Source organism: Sander vitreus, chromosome 7 (assembly GCF_031162955.1).
Source record: "Sander vitreus isolate 19-12246 chromosome 7, sanVit1, whole genome shotgun sequence".
NCBI classification, from domain to species: Eukaryota; Metazoa; Chordata; class Actinopteri; order Perciformes; family Percidae; genus Sander; species Sander vitreus.
Genome location: NC_135861.1, coordinates 17690025 through 17704285, shown reverse-complemented (window position 1 = coordinate 17704285; position 14261 = coordinate 17690025). Strand labels below are relative to the sequence as shown.

Here is a 14261-nt window from a genome sequence, read left to right as displayed (position 1 = left end):
GTACAATGAGAGTGAAGTATCACATTATGTTCAGACCTGATACCACAACTTGCATTAATTCCATAACTCTTTTTAAAAGTGGATGCATTTAAATGGATAACTGTAGGCCTATGTGTAATGCTAGTTAAGGCTAATACAATTTTAAAATATATATATTACTATTACGTTCAGTCATTTTTTGTTTTATGTGCTGGAGTAAGGTGCACTGACAGCAGGGTCAGAGAAACCTATGCATAAGTGGACAACATTATTTTTGGGGGTGCTCTCGGTTAGAGGCTCTAGTTAGGTGTTTTGATGAAAGGTTTAACATCACATATAACACAGGCCTATAAAAGCCAGAACATAGGGGATCATATTACTGAAGGAATGGTAATGCCAGCACATAGGACGGAGTGATTTTGCTATAATCACAACTTATCGTTACTGCAGATAGTAGGTTAACGGTCCTTTCTGGTTCTTTTTTTCCCCCAGTACCATCAGGACCAAATTAGCTTACTCCTCTGCAAATGCAGCAAGCAGCTGCAGATGTCGCCTGCAGCTGTCCATTCTGTCCAGAATGCAGGACCAGGAAAATCTGGTTACTTGAATGGGCCACAAAATAAATTCAATGATGAAGCACAGATGGCTCAGCAGGCCCGCCAAAAGATTCAAGCTCGTCTGAAAATGGCAAAGCTATTTCAGCAATACAGGTGAGAAAACCTTCAATTAGAATTCTTAAGCTCAGACAGATTCAAAGCTGTAATTACTGATATTTAAATATTCAGCTTTCATGACATTATATGACCAAAGTTTGAATAAATAAATAAAGTTAAGTTCAAATGATCTTTTTCTAAATGTATTTAAAGTGTGCACAGGCAGAATATCACAGCGCTGAAACCTGATTGGTGTGATGTGAATTTTTAAAACTTTAAATTTTACTATTTACATGCCCAGATGAAGTATAGTGTTGGTTACAAGAAAAATATCAATAATAGAAACAATATGATCATTAGCTCTACAGTACCAAGCTTCTGGCTTTCTCACAGTGCAACACTTTGCTGCTTGCTTTCCGCTTTGCTTACATTCCTCTACTGATGTCCTTGTGTTTTCTTTTACTAAACGTTATGGACAGCAGATCCTGGATACTTATAAATCTGTGGGACATTAATTTATAAAAGACACAGAAGGCTACAACCATAATTTTTATGAGAATAATACCTCTTTACCATGGACTTATACAGTTGACAAGAGAATGCTAACACACGGCTAACTAACACCAACAAGACTATTAAGAAATAGGTGCAAGGTCTAAGAATAAATCATTTTCCTGGGAAATGGGATGACAAATGACAGGAAGAGCCCAGTGCCCTGAGAGCGATGCTACTGTTTGGCCTGCACTGCCATCCAAGCAGGGCTCCGACCCTTGTGCTTAGTAGGACACAGCTGTGGACAGCTGCAAAAAGAAGAATTGGCAACAAACCTCCCCAACAAGCAATGTACAACTTGAGAACAGATTTGCACCACTGTTGCAGGACCATGGATCTCCATCAGATGACCTGTACGTAGTATATCCTCTCATCCTCAGACAGCAGGGTGACAGTAATCCTTAAAGCAAAAGCCTACAGGGAAAGCTAATGGCTGGGCCGCAAACTCTGATTGTGGGTGAGTTTGCTTTTAAACAGTAAAGGCATGAGCATTAAGAACTGTGACATGACAGAAAGAATCCCACATATTCTGGCTGCACATTCAACTGTGAAAAACATCATAGTGCACATTCTGTAGGGACCACTGAGAGTGTGAAAGAGCAATCAGAAGTACTAAAACAACTCTTTACTGATCAATCAAGTGATGACAAGACTCAGCTCCCTAAATACTGAGGTGTTTATCAGTAATACTGAGGTGTTTATCAGTGGCCCTCTACCACCAGTCAGAAGAGGAGTTAAGAGATTCAGCAAGTTGTTGACTCTGAACACCTGGCTATCAACTTTATGTACCGTCCATACAGTGAGTGCACTTTATTGACAAATTGAAGTGTTTCTAGCATTATAGACATCTTTTAGGGCAGATGGTAACCTGAAATCAGAAGTAAAACTGTCTCCAAAGCATTTTACTTCCTGCGTCACTAATCTGCTCCCTCCACCAAGGACAAGAGACAAGATGAATCAATACAACGACAAGACATAACACGCCAGAAACCTTGAAGGGGAGCCCCCTTAGCCCCCGCCTGAAGAGAGTTTAATCCCCCCTACTCGACAGCTTCAGAATTATCCTCTGTCTCCCCAGCCTGATAAAAGCACAGCACGTCCATTACCACAACAGATTGTGTGCAAAATACAGCAGACTTTTACTGATCTGTTGAGTCCAGTCCACAAGGACGATGGCACTCATGAATGTTCCCAGGACAAGCCAAGAACCAGTGTGCCACTAGCTTTTTCTATTCCTATCTTGATATGCAATAGAAAGTGAATGGTGCACCATGCTCAGTCATCAAATACAACTAATCTGTTAACATATTCCATGCCATGTTCAGTCTGCTCAACCTGGCTGTATAATAGTAGCACTGCTCCATTTCCACACCCAGTTCTCGTTAAGTCAGCCCCTCCAAAAAAAATGTATGTGTTGGTGTTGCTGCTATATTTAAAGAGTCATTTCAATGCAAGCAGTTATCATGTGGTGATTTTGCCTCCTTTGAATGCCTTTGCACTGCGTTGATGAGCACACTAAAAATCCTGCTGTGAAGAATGTACAGACATCCAAGGTCCTCTACAAGTTTTGTTGACAACTTCACTGCTCTGTCCAAAAGACTAATTGTAGGAATTATGTGGTCTATTTAAAACGTTTCATCTGTTTTTTATAAACATCTTCCCTGTCTGAAAGCACCTTTATGGTTTGTTATAAGCTGATATGAGTTATTTGAAAATTATGAAAAAGGAATAAAAAAAAGAAATTCAGTTCAATAAAAATGTTCTAACAGCTCCCATCAACTGTTAGACAGACATACAGTACTGATGTGGTTAAGGGCTGTGAAGACTGAATGGTTTCTTTCTCAACCTTTATTGTGCGTCTGCTCCTCTACTGTGCTTGCTGGTGTTTACACTGATTCTACCTCTGCAGCCTGTATTTCTAGTATTTGTTTAGGGATAGTGGCCACACACCCTAAACCCTCAAGTGTAATCAAAACTTTGCAACAGAAGTACTGTACGTGTTTGGCACGTCCACATTATGTAAAATATTTGTTGTATTACTTGTTGTTCAACATCACAGGGCTCAGATGATCTCCAATAAACATGATGTCACCGTAACCTCAGACCCTCCGTCAAAGGAGGAGAAGATCTACCTCACTGTGTATGAAAACAAGGTGAGACTAAAAGGACTAAGAAGCCGTGTTTTTTAATGACCAAGCTGAGAAATCTGTGAGATTATTTATTAATATGGTATTATTATGTTGTAGGTAGCAAAGAGTCTTGTGTGTGTGTGTGTGTGTGTGTGTGTGTGTGTGTGTGTGTGTGTGTGTGTGTGTGTGTGTGTGTGTGTGTGTGTGTGTGTGTGTGTGTGTGGATATGCATTTGCTCATGACTGACAATTTACATACAACATGTCCTGCCCAACAGAAAGTTGTGCCACTCACTGTGAAGAACTGTGGTGTCAAAACGGTGGATTTAACTTTTTGGGCTTTTGACCTCGTGAAGAACATTTTCACTGTCAGAGACTGTCATGGAAACCTTATCCAGACTATGAAGCAACTTCCTCTTGGACCAGGTATGACGAAGACACACACAATCATATGCCCCACATTGTGGATATACACAAGGAGTAAAAAAAAAAAACAGCACAGGTGGTGAATGTGACAAAACAAAGGCTCAAAAAATGTGCATAGAAAATTAAAAATGGAAAAAACTGTTATAGAACGAGGGACAACAACATTGAACTGTAGTCATAGTGAAGTAGTTTTGCAATTTTGCATAATTAAAGTATGTGTCATTTTCTATCCAGTTGAGACAAGTCACTGTTAATATCTGTTCAGTGCCTTTGCAAATTCCTCCAGTCATGTGTTAGGTTAGGCTAAGCACAGGTACAGACAATGACAATGTTAATTCCAACAAGTACTATAGAAATATGACTGTTATTGTGATTTCATATTATCTAATAAATGGAAAAAGCCACATTTTTAGATTGTCTCCAGCTTTGAAATATATAATTGTATTCATTACTGCATAATGTACCTGTTTATACCTAATTTCATCACCTTTTTTTCCCCCTATGCTCTTTCTAGGAGAGTCATACAAACTCAAGGTCCATATCGACTCTGAACATGCAGGCTTCTATGAACAGTTACTGGTCTTTCAAGTTGAATCACGGCAGCAGTCCTCAGATAATTTTGAGATTATGCGTATCTTGGAAGTCATACATTGGACATCTTTTAGTGAAGAGCCCCTCCCTACAGCCACAACCTCAGTGAGCGACCTCCAAACAATGAATTGGACACCTGCTAAAGGGTATAACAAGTTATTATCATGTAATACTCATGTTATTTATGTTAGTATGTTGATGAAATTAGTGTATGAAATCATCAAGTACAGTATATGTATTTATTTATTACAGATTTGAGAATTGTAATACCTTCTCTCATGGCCTTTTTCAGACAAAGATCAAATGTACAGAAATGACAATTAAAGGTTGAATGTAAAAGAGTTTTATATTGTGTTCTGGTACCCCTCTGACAGTGTTCATTCACATGGAACACTGAGTCACTCATCCCAATTCACATCCGGAAGATTGCAATACATATTGGTCAGTAATATTATTATTAGTCATCTAAGTTATTACTGTCCTGTGTTCTGTCTTTGGTTTTCCACTCCAGTGTTGGATTGACGTGGCTTAAGCTTGTGGTGCCTTTGAAGGGTTATCCGATGCCCGACAATATGAAAGACCCCAAGAAAGCTGACAAGTATGTATTTTCACGTGCACATACACCCTAAATTGGATGTGAACATAATTTGTACCAGATTTTATTTAGTGTATTAAGGTTCACCCAGCATTGTGGCAAATTGTAAATATTGAGCTTCATTAACAACTAAACATGTGTCAGGGCAATATATTACATGATCAGTGTCTTTATTATTCAAGTAAAGGAAAAAGTGTCTATCATTAAATAATGACTCATCTAGTAGTCTCAGTCCACCTTAAGCAAAGAGCTGGAAATGTTACATAAACAGTGGGTGGAAATACTACATCTCAAACTAACTTGCCTAGGCTGATCTGTAGTAAGTAAAAGGCAACAGAAAATGCCACAATGAGCCATACGCTTTCAAGGCAGGAAACATGTCTGCTGTGCCTGTAGAAGTTATTCAATTTTGTATATGTCACTGGGATCTCTTTAGGGAACTGGAAAAGATGCCTCTGAACTGGGGGACCTACTGCCGGAGGTTCCAAATGCTGCTGCATGTGGAGGAGCTCCAGTTGAAGACAGATATTGAGAAATTCAACCAGAATGCCACCATGTTTAGACACAAAAGCAACGCATTCCTTCTCATTCTGCAGGTGATGTGCCTCACACACAAAAAAAACATAAAGACTGACAACTGCTATTGTTTTGGCTGAAGCTTTCACCACAACAACTCAGAATGAAACCGTAAATTACACATACATTTTTTTTCTCACCAGCTTGCAGGTGTCTATAAGAACTCACCAATGAGGCTGTTGGGGAACAATGTGCTGGTGACTCCTTTAAACCAGCCAGGAGTTTTTGAAAATAAAATGTACAATGGCTGGGTCCATCATGTCGATGCGGAGCATGTCTACCTGCAATTCAGTGAAGAGTAAGAACAGTCAATTGTTTAAAAACAAGAATGGGTCAAATGGGATTCAATGATGAATCCCTGAAGACACTGCCACAAAGATTATTTTCATTGTTTGGTGGCGTATTTGTCCAATTAAGTCAAAATGCATCTTTGCATTGCTGTAGATTAAAATCAACTAAATAATGAGATAGATCTGTATAACTGCATGCTGCTCTAAGCACCTAACTACCACACATAATTACATGTACATCTGAATGCAGGTTCCTGAATTGTTTCAAGGAGGGCACGAGGTACCGATTTAACTTCTATCTCGGCCGTATGCCCCTGCGTATCCAGCATAGAGCAGTACAGCTGGCATACACGAGCAGACTGAAGGAGGTGCTGTTCCCTACTGGACGATTTTCTTCTCACCATTCACATCTACACAGGTCAGACTACCTTAAGGTCAAGAATCCAGGGAAAGCATTGAAACGTGATACAGACAAGATCATACTTAAGTACTGTGTGTGCCTTTTATCCCATCTGTCCCTAAAATTCAGTTTTCCCTGTGCATGTAAACATACCTGCATGTTTTTCAGCTCTGAAATCATTCCTTTGCACACATTTCTCCCTGTCCTTAGACTGATAGAACTTGGGGACAACCCAGAGCAGCAAAAGGCGGTTCAACACATTGTAGCTGCTTCCGCAAAACCTGCCCCCTACCTGGTATTTGGTCCACCTGGCACAGGTACAGTGTGTGTGTGTGTGTGTGTGTGTGTGTGTGTGTGTGTGTGTGTGTGTGTGTGTGTGCATCCTGATGCTTAAGTATTGATTTGTATCTACATTAGTAATAAATAATGTATCTTTACATGTATTGGTCAGGCAAAACAGTGACTTTGGTGGAAGCCATCAGGCGGATAGTGGAAACGCAGCCCTCATGCAACATCCTGGTTTGCGCTCCTTCCAACAGTGCAACTGATCATCTCTTTGAGAAGATTCTGGAAGGAAAGATAGGAGAGCACGAGGTGTATCGCTTGTTCGCCCTAAGCTGCCCTGTGAGAAATATTCCCCAAAATATAAAGGTCAGGATTCTTTTCATAAGAATACATCATATATAAACAAACCTGGACTAAAGACAACACAAATATTTGGCTAGAAGTCACATTTACCACACTCTCAAACAAGGATGGTTTATGAAGATCCACAAAGACATATCAGTACATAGTAGTTATGAAGTTCTCTACCCCCATCAAGTATCATCAAATATTATTATTTGTGTTACTAAGTTTTTTAACTTTTAAGCAAGTAAATCCTGTCAAACTTAATTTGGGCTCTGCATATCTATGTGTACTGTGTGTTTTTGTCTATATGTATGTATATGTTTTCTAGTCTTGCTGCAACCTGAACCGCAAAACAAACACACTTATGATGCCCCCTAAAGAGGAGCTGATGAAGTATAAGATCATGGCCACCACGCTGCTAACTGCAGGAAGGTACAGTACATTCTTACTCATGTGTTATAATTCTCTTTAAATAGACAATTTTCACAACAGATACATATTTTGACATTTTATAGTGTTGCCTGTATCACTCTCCTGGCTAACACAAGCAAAAGCTGAGCTATAGTTCAATTAGCATTATGTTGAGTGTAATATTTTATACATTGAATGTTGTTCAAACTACATCAATTCAAATTACTCCAGATCCACTCGAAGTACAATTGTCAATTCAATGCAACTTTCTGTGCAGTAAATATTTACCTAGCAAGCCTGTTTCGTGTGAACATGTCATTCCCTATTTAACACTTGTGCAGTTGTTCTTAGAGTGCTTTGTTTTGGGTCTGTTATGCTCACAGACACATTACATTCATACAAGTTCCAGTTTACCTTAAAGCCCAGTTCAGACTGCTAAAACTTATCCCTGCAATGTTCCAAAACAGTTTCGTCTTGTCGCAAATCTTTGGTCTGAACTGGGCTTAGGGCATTTGCTGTACCTTAATTAAACAAATCAGCCCTAGTAACACCATGAAAAAAGTAGCACATGGGTGAGAAATGAACCCTAACCCTTCAATGCAAGAAAGTTAGAGAACCCTTGTATCAAAAACTGCAATTCCTTTACCTATATATTAATTTTGTCCTCTCTCTTTCTCTCTCTCTCTCTCTCTCTCTCTCTCCAGGCTAGTGACAGGAGGGATTCCTGTAGATCATTACACTTATATATTTGTGGATGAGGCAGGCCAGGCTACAGAAACAGAGTGTATCGTCCCTATAGCAGGTGACGAGCAAGCTGGGCTTGTTTAACATTACAGTATTTATTATTCTGTATGGTGTGTGCCCTTAATGATTCTGTTTGCTCCAAAGGTTTACTGAAACAGAAATGCCAGGTAGTGCTAGCTGGAGACCCTAAACAGTTAGGCGCCATCATCACATCCAGAGTGGCAGAGAAACATGGCTTGGGTGAGCACTGTGTATACCTTTTTATATATAGGTCAAGTGTTTGATGTATCAAATGTTTATTTAATGCAAAATCAGAGAATAATAGTGAAAGTTGAAGCAACTAACTCAACAGATCCTGAATTAATGGATCACTTGCTCACTTAAGTACTTTCCATTTAATGCCTGTACCTAAGGGAGTTTAAAGACATGTATTCTGTGCAGGTGTGTCCCTGTTGGAGCGTCTGATGAACGATATCAGCCTTTACAGGTCACATGAGAAACACAGCTTCAACAACCGTTTTGTAACCAAATTACTGAGGAACTACAGGTGTGGTAGTGGTGATGCTTACATTTGTTGCTTTTTCTTCTTGCAATGTTACTTTTAAATAGGGTTGGGTATCGTTTGGGTTTGTTCCGATACCGGTTCTAAAACGATACTTTTCAAATGGTGCCGGTGCCTAAACTTTGCATTAATACTTTAAAATAAAGAAGAGCACGGCTTGTGTATTGCTAATGCCATATGGTCAAATTGAAATTATTTATTTAAAATGTAGCAACAATTACTACGACAAAAAGAACCACTGGATGACAAAAGGGTATTTTACATAACATTGAATGCACCAACAGCCTCCCAACTGTAATTGAGCGTACCATTAAGGCCCATTTGTGTTGTTTCTCCGACCAATCTGAGAGCATCACAAGTGTCTATGGTGCAGCTACTCTCCGATGTTGGAATCCTTTCCAGTGAAATACTGCCACACTTTACACTGTTTAGCTTTCAGCATTTTAACCATATTCAAGCCAGCTACTAGCTAACAGTAGGCTATCGTTACCTGCTGCAAAGTGTAATGGTTACTAGCGCACATGCAGCGATGCTTCTGTTGCATCTGATCTCCGTTTCAGAGCACCGGATAGCAGGGCAGGCATATAAGTGGCACAAAAATGAGGCACCGAAATCTGCGTTGCTATTTGGCCCGGTCGTTTAGGAAAGGGTTTTGGTACACAACCCCACTTTTACACCCTCTCTGTGATACCTCCATTCACTTGTCCATGCTCTGTCTAAACATGTTATTTTTTTAATGGGCTTCTTTCCTCTTCACTCTCTAAGGTCCCATCCTGCAATTCTGAAAATTCCCAATGAGCTCTTTTATAATGGAGAACTTCAGCCTTATGCTCATAAAGAGAAATGCAATTCATACCGCAAATGGGAACGCCTGCCCAAGAAAGTAATGTCCACACACACACACACACACACACACACACACACACACACACACACACACACACACACAGGCAATCCTCTCTCTCCACCTCTATTCTAATTTGTTTCTCCTTGTCTCAGGGTTTCCCTTTGATCTTCCATGGAGTGGCAGGTACTGATGAACGTGACGCCAGCAGCCCCTCTGTTTACAACATGGCAGAGGTGGAGGTGTTGAAGGAATACTTAAAAACCCTCGTTGATCATCTTAAAAGAAAGGGTGTGACCAAAATTCAACCGAGAGAGATTGGCATCATTGCCCCATACAGAAAACAAGTGAGTATGTTAATACAATAATCCATGGATATATTATTAGACCTGGATATGGCACTGCAAGTCAGAGGCCGAGCGCCATACAACACAAAAATAATCCCAGATGGCCCAAAGTACATTTTCCCTATAGACGCCATTATGAAAACATATATTTAAAACCGCTGACAGGACACCTCAAATGGCAAGCAAGGTCAATTATTATTACTCTTTGTATTATAAAACATTTACGTGTCATATTTGCAACACTTTTCCAGAGCCTCGAAAAGTTGTTTTTATGTGATGATATCACCTCAGTGTAAAGTCTATGAGACAAAGAGACTAAGGCTTTTTACTGTACGTGCAGTGCAACTTTACTATGCAATCTATGCAACTATTCATTTTAGCAATACAACACTGCTAAAGTGATAGTTGCATATGTCACGGCATAACCACAACCCTGGAAAAACTTGATACTATGATTACGTCTAGGGGCTTCCAGAGTTTTGGCTGCCCGTGCATTTAAGTCTACAGAGCTAAACACTCGGCTTGCCAGCCACAGGTAAAGTGGATTGGCCTATCTGTCGTCCTTTGGCTCCGCTTTTACCCGACCAGCTCAGTTCTAGGTCTGGCGCTGATCAGCCTCGATGCTCCGTTTACAGTTAATTTGTAGACATTTAAGATGCGGACAAATAACATTAACACAACTTAGGGAGGGGGAAGGATGGAATCCCTTCCTCACAACATTCAGAAACACATGTCCTTCCTCGACTGTTCCTCCTACAGCTCTGTGATGCAGGTAAGCCACACCCACCTCAGCCTCGCAACCAATAGGTGGATTGTGCCTGGACACATATAGGTTTGAGTTTGATCAAACCCTGTAATGACCAACACTTCATCTGGTTAGGGTAATCCTGTTAATATCATCCTATTTTTGTGTGCTGACAGGTGGAGAAAATCCAGAATGCCCTTAAGACAGACAAAGATCTCATGAAGATAAACTTGGAAAACGTATTGGTATGGAGATAGAAAGTGATGTGTGGTTTGTTGCGAAACATGTTTGAGAGACATTTTTAAACTGCATTAATAAACAGACTTTGCATTTATATTTTTCATAGGTTGGTTCAGTGGAGCAGTTTCAGGGTAAAGAGTTCAACGTGATTCTGGTGTCTACGGTGCGCAGCAATCCCAAACTGACTGCACACAAGCAAAGATTCACTATAGGCTTTGTTGATAATGAGAAGGTGAGAAACATTACACAAACACACAATAACTCAAGCAATATATGATGTTCATGCAAGATAGCCATAATAAATTAGATGCTCCTTTTAGAATTTTGAGCACCTTGCTACAAACACCACCATGAAACCACTAATGTCCACAATGGTCGAACCAGCAGATCAATTCACGAACAAACATTTATACATGCACACTAACTGAAACTATCTCCTCAGAGGTTCAACGTGGCAATGACACGAGCACGAGCCTTGCTGATTGTGGTTGGAGACCCAAGAGTCTTGAAAACTGACCAAATCTGGAACAAGTAAGGCATCCATCTAATTCTCTTTTAGTGGAGAAGGATGGCTTGGACAAAAACACATTTAACTCTGACTCATACACTGACTTCTCTTTTTAGATTCATCTATTACTGCTTCCAACAAGGGGCTTACCGTGGCATTATAGTCTCTGATGCAGAGGAAGAGGAAAGTCCATTGACTAATGTACACTCACCGAGCCTCTGGTAATATGCACATTCACACATACTCACACACACTTCGTCTTTCTTTTGTCCGAAAATTGTCTTGAAGACTAATGGATGTTTGGGTTGTCTTTCCACCTTTGATCTACACCCCACAGTGAAGAATGACTCAACAACAGCTGGACCCCTGTTGAAGGAACAGACAGACCTTGCATACTCATCTCTCTCAGCTCTAGTATTTAACATAAAAATAAAGAACTGGTTGAGAAATTGAGAACTAAGTGTGCAGTTGACTCAGGACAGACACAGGGCAGAACTGTCTATCTTAAAGACAATCTTAAATATCATTATAATACAATTGTATTTTTTTTAAATTCTACAAACACTTTTAATGGTACAAAAAATAGAATTAGAGTGATACGTTTCCTATTAGATTGACTTTGTTAGTATCTCCTATCTAACAACAATCTACCGTCATCATTAGAGAGTTATGTTAAACTGGGCTATAGATATCTTTCATCTTGTTCAGGCTAACCTAAAATGAACAAGATTGCTTCACAAAAATATAGACTGACTAATTTTAAGACCAAAGAGTTTGCCACCCTACCCTGTTTCTAGGCTTCATCTAAGATTTCGCTAAGAAATTCAAATTAAAATAGAATAATGGCAATTCAATTATCAGGTTTCCCAATGGACTTTTAAAGAGAAGTTATGTTTCCATGGTAATAATCAGTGACACCTGCTGACAACTGGTAAAACATTACTCATGACTCACTGTATGGTTTGCTAATAAATGTTGTGGAACAAGAAATGATAGGGGAATGTAGAAGATTGTTTCAATTTCAGTTGAACAATGATATGACTCAACATACTGTAATTGAGTCAATAAATATTTGTATATCTGTAGTATTTCCCTCTTTTTATTTGTCTCACACCCAAATAATCGTTGGAATAATCACAAAGAGAAGTCTGATCATAAGTTTGTCAATAACTCTGCAATTATGAGCATCCTGTATGATTCAGAACAGAGTCACAACTCAGTGTGTGTTCATTTGTGTCATCGCCCTTTATTACGAATTAATGTCTTCATAGTCTATATCCACGACGTTCCACTTCCGGGATTGCTCCGGCGCCGCAGGAAATTCCACCGGATGTGTGTCTTTTCGCCGATGTCCGTTTCCTTCTGCTTTCTTTGTGTTGGAATTTTAAACTCCACATAGGTGTGGCGGCGTAATTATCAACGACGATGTACACTGGCGACGGTGTAGTCTATCCACACGTTAGAGTCATACAACAGTCTCCTTCAGTAGGTTATCTGTGGCACAATCCACTCGTCATACAAGGGGAAATTTGTCTTGGGCACAGTGCTTCACAGAAAAAAGATCACAAAAACAACATGAAAACATCTTAAAACATAAGAGACATTTGAATATTGTAGGAATTTGTGCACTCAAAAATAAAGATTATAAGAGGGATTTCTAAATTTTTATTTTGCACAACTCCAAGATGAAATGTTTTATCCAGCCACATAAATCATATTAGCGTATGTACTATAATAGGGAAATAGTCCTCCTTGTGGACCACACAAGAGAGTTAAATTAGAATTATGATTGTTATTCATCTTAATTATGATTTTGCATAGGTCTTTTTAGGGTTAAGTGACTGAGCTGCATCACACACTTTTGGACATACATAACATTTACCGTAACTTCAAGTAATAAACACTACAATTACATTTGACAAACAAGACACGAGGAAAAGGGGAAACTGGTACACAAGGCTATAGTGAGTGAAGGTTTTGTAGACTACTGGGGTAGCTTCTCATGGATACTGGAGTTAGATGTGTTCACTTCTCACCCCAGCACATGTCTGGATCTGATGAGTATGTTGACCGGTCAGAATTTAAAGTTCCCATTGGAAGGCTCTCCTAGTTTCTTAACTGGTGAAACTGGCTCTTAGAGGTGAGTAATGATGTTCAATGATGATGATGGATCTTTATCCAAGTGGCACTAACAGCTCACACTGGGGTGTGATCTGGTCTTTCCATCTGGATGGCTCTTAAGGGATCAAAGGTTATTTAGGTCAGTGGTCTGCTTTTTGTGACGATGTAGGAGAAAAGGGGTTTTCTTATCTCGATCGTTGCTGTTTGCAGGATCTTGTTGGCCAGTATTCCAGATGTGTTGAAGATAGAGCTGTAGCTTAAAGGTTGTGCTTTACACTACTTTGCACTGTTTGACATTGACAATATGGCAGCTTAAAAAAAACAAAACAACTAAGAATTAATAAAGAACTTCTGAAGATGTATACGTTATGATTTGGGGTATTGATTACCAACTCTCATCACTAGACAAGAACTGATTTTTCCCTTTCCACGACAGATCACTATGGGACTGTTGTTTGGGACCATGCCGAAACATAAGTACAGCATAAATGTGTAAACTGACAATATAAACTGCTATATAAGTTATGTCTTACGACCTTCTTTTATATAGTGATGTTATGTTGACAACATTCTGACCTTTCATCCATAATTCAAAGACCATGTGGGCTGGATATATATTATTATTATTATTATTATTATTATTATTATTATTATTATTATCAGTAGGCAGCAATAATGTAATAGTAATGCACATATCTGATGTTTGTTTACAGACATAACGGAGGACATTACAGGCTAAAATAACTAACGTTAGTCGCGTAAAATAAAAGCTTAAAAGTCATTATTGCTGACCTGTTCGCTGGCTGACTCATTAAAACAAATGTTTTTATAGCTCTCTTGTGGTCAAATGTGTTTGCTGTTTCGCTTTGCTTATGTGGCCTTACGGCATCAAGACCTTAGGTTTCGTTTCTCCGGACTG

The 14261-nt window shown here is 39.3% G+C and overlaps 1 protein-coding gene across 1 annotated transcript; it reads left to right on the top strand.

Moving 5' to 3' along the window:
• The first annotated feature begins 3147 nt into the window (after nt 1–3147).
• On the top strand, nt 3148–12306 carry LOC144520930 (putative helicase mov-10-B.1). Its single transcript, XM_078255057.1, has 20 exons — nt 3148–3337; nt 3591–3738; nt 4253–4475; nt 4841–4927; nt 5361–5520; nt 5644–5798; nt 6041–6208; nt 6401–6507; nt 6642–6841; nt 7149–7252; nt 7936–8033; nt 8120–8215; nt 8417–8522; nt 9303–9420; nt 9537–9728; nt 10650–10718; nt 10820–10945; nt 11156–11244; nt 11338–11442; nt 11559–12306. The coding sequence occupies exons 1-20, from the start codon at nt 3251–3253 to the stop codon at nt 11566–11568; spliced, it is 2448 nt and encodes an 815-aa protein (XP_078111183.1). The 5' UTR covers nt 3148–3250; the 3' UTR covers nt 11569–12306.
• Nucleotides 12307–14261: the final 1955 nt, after the last annotated feature.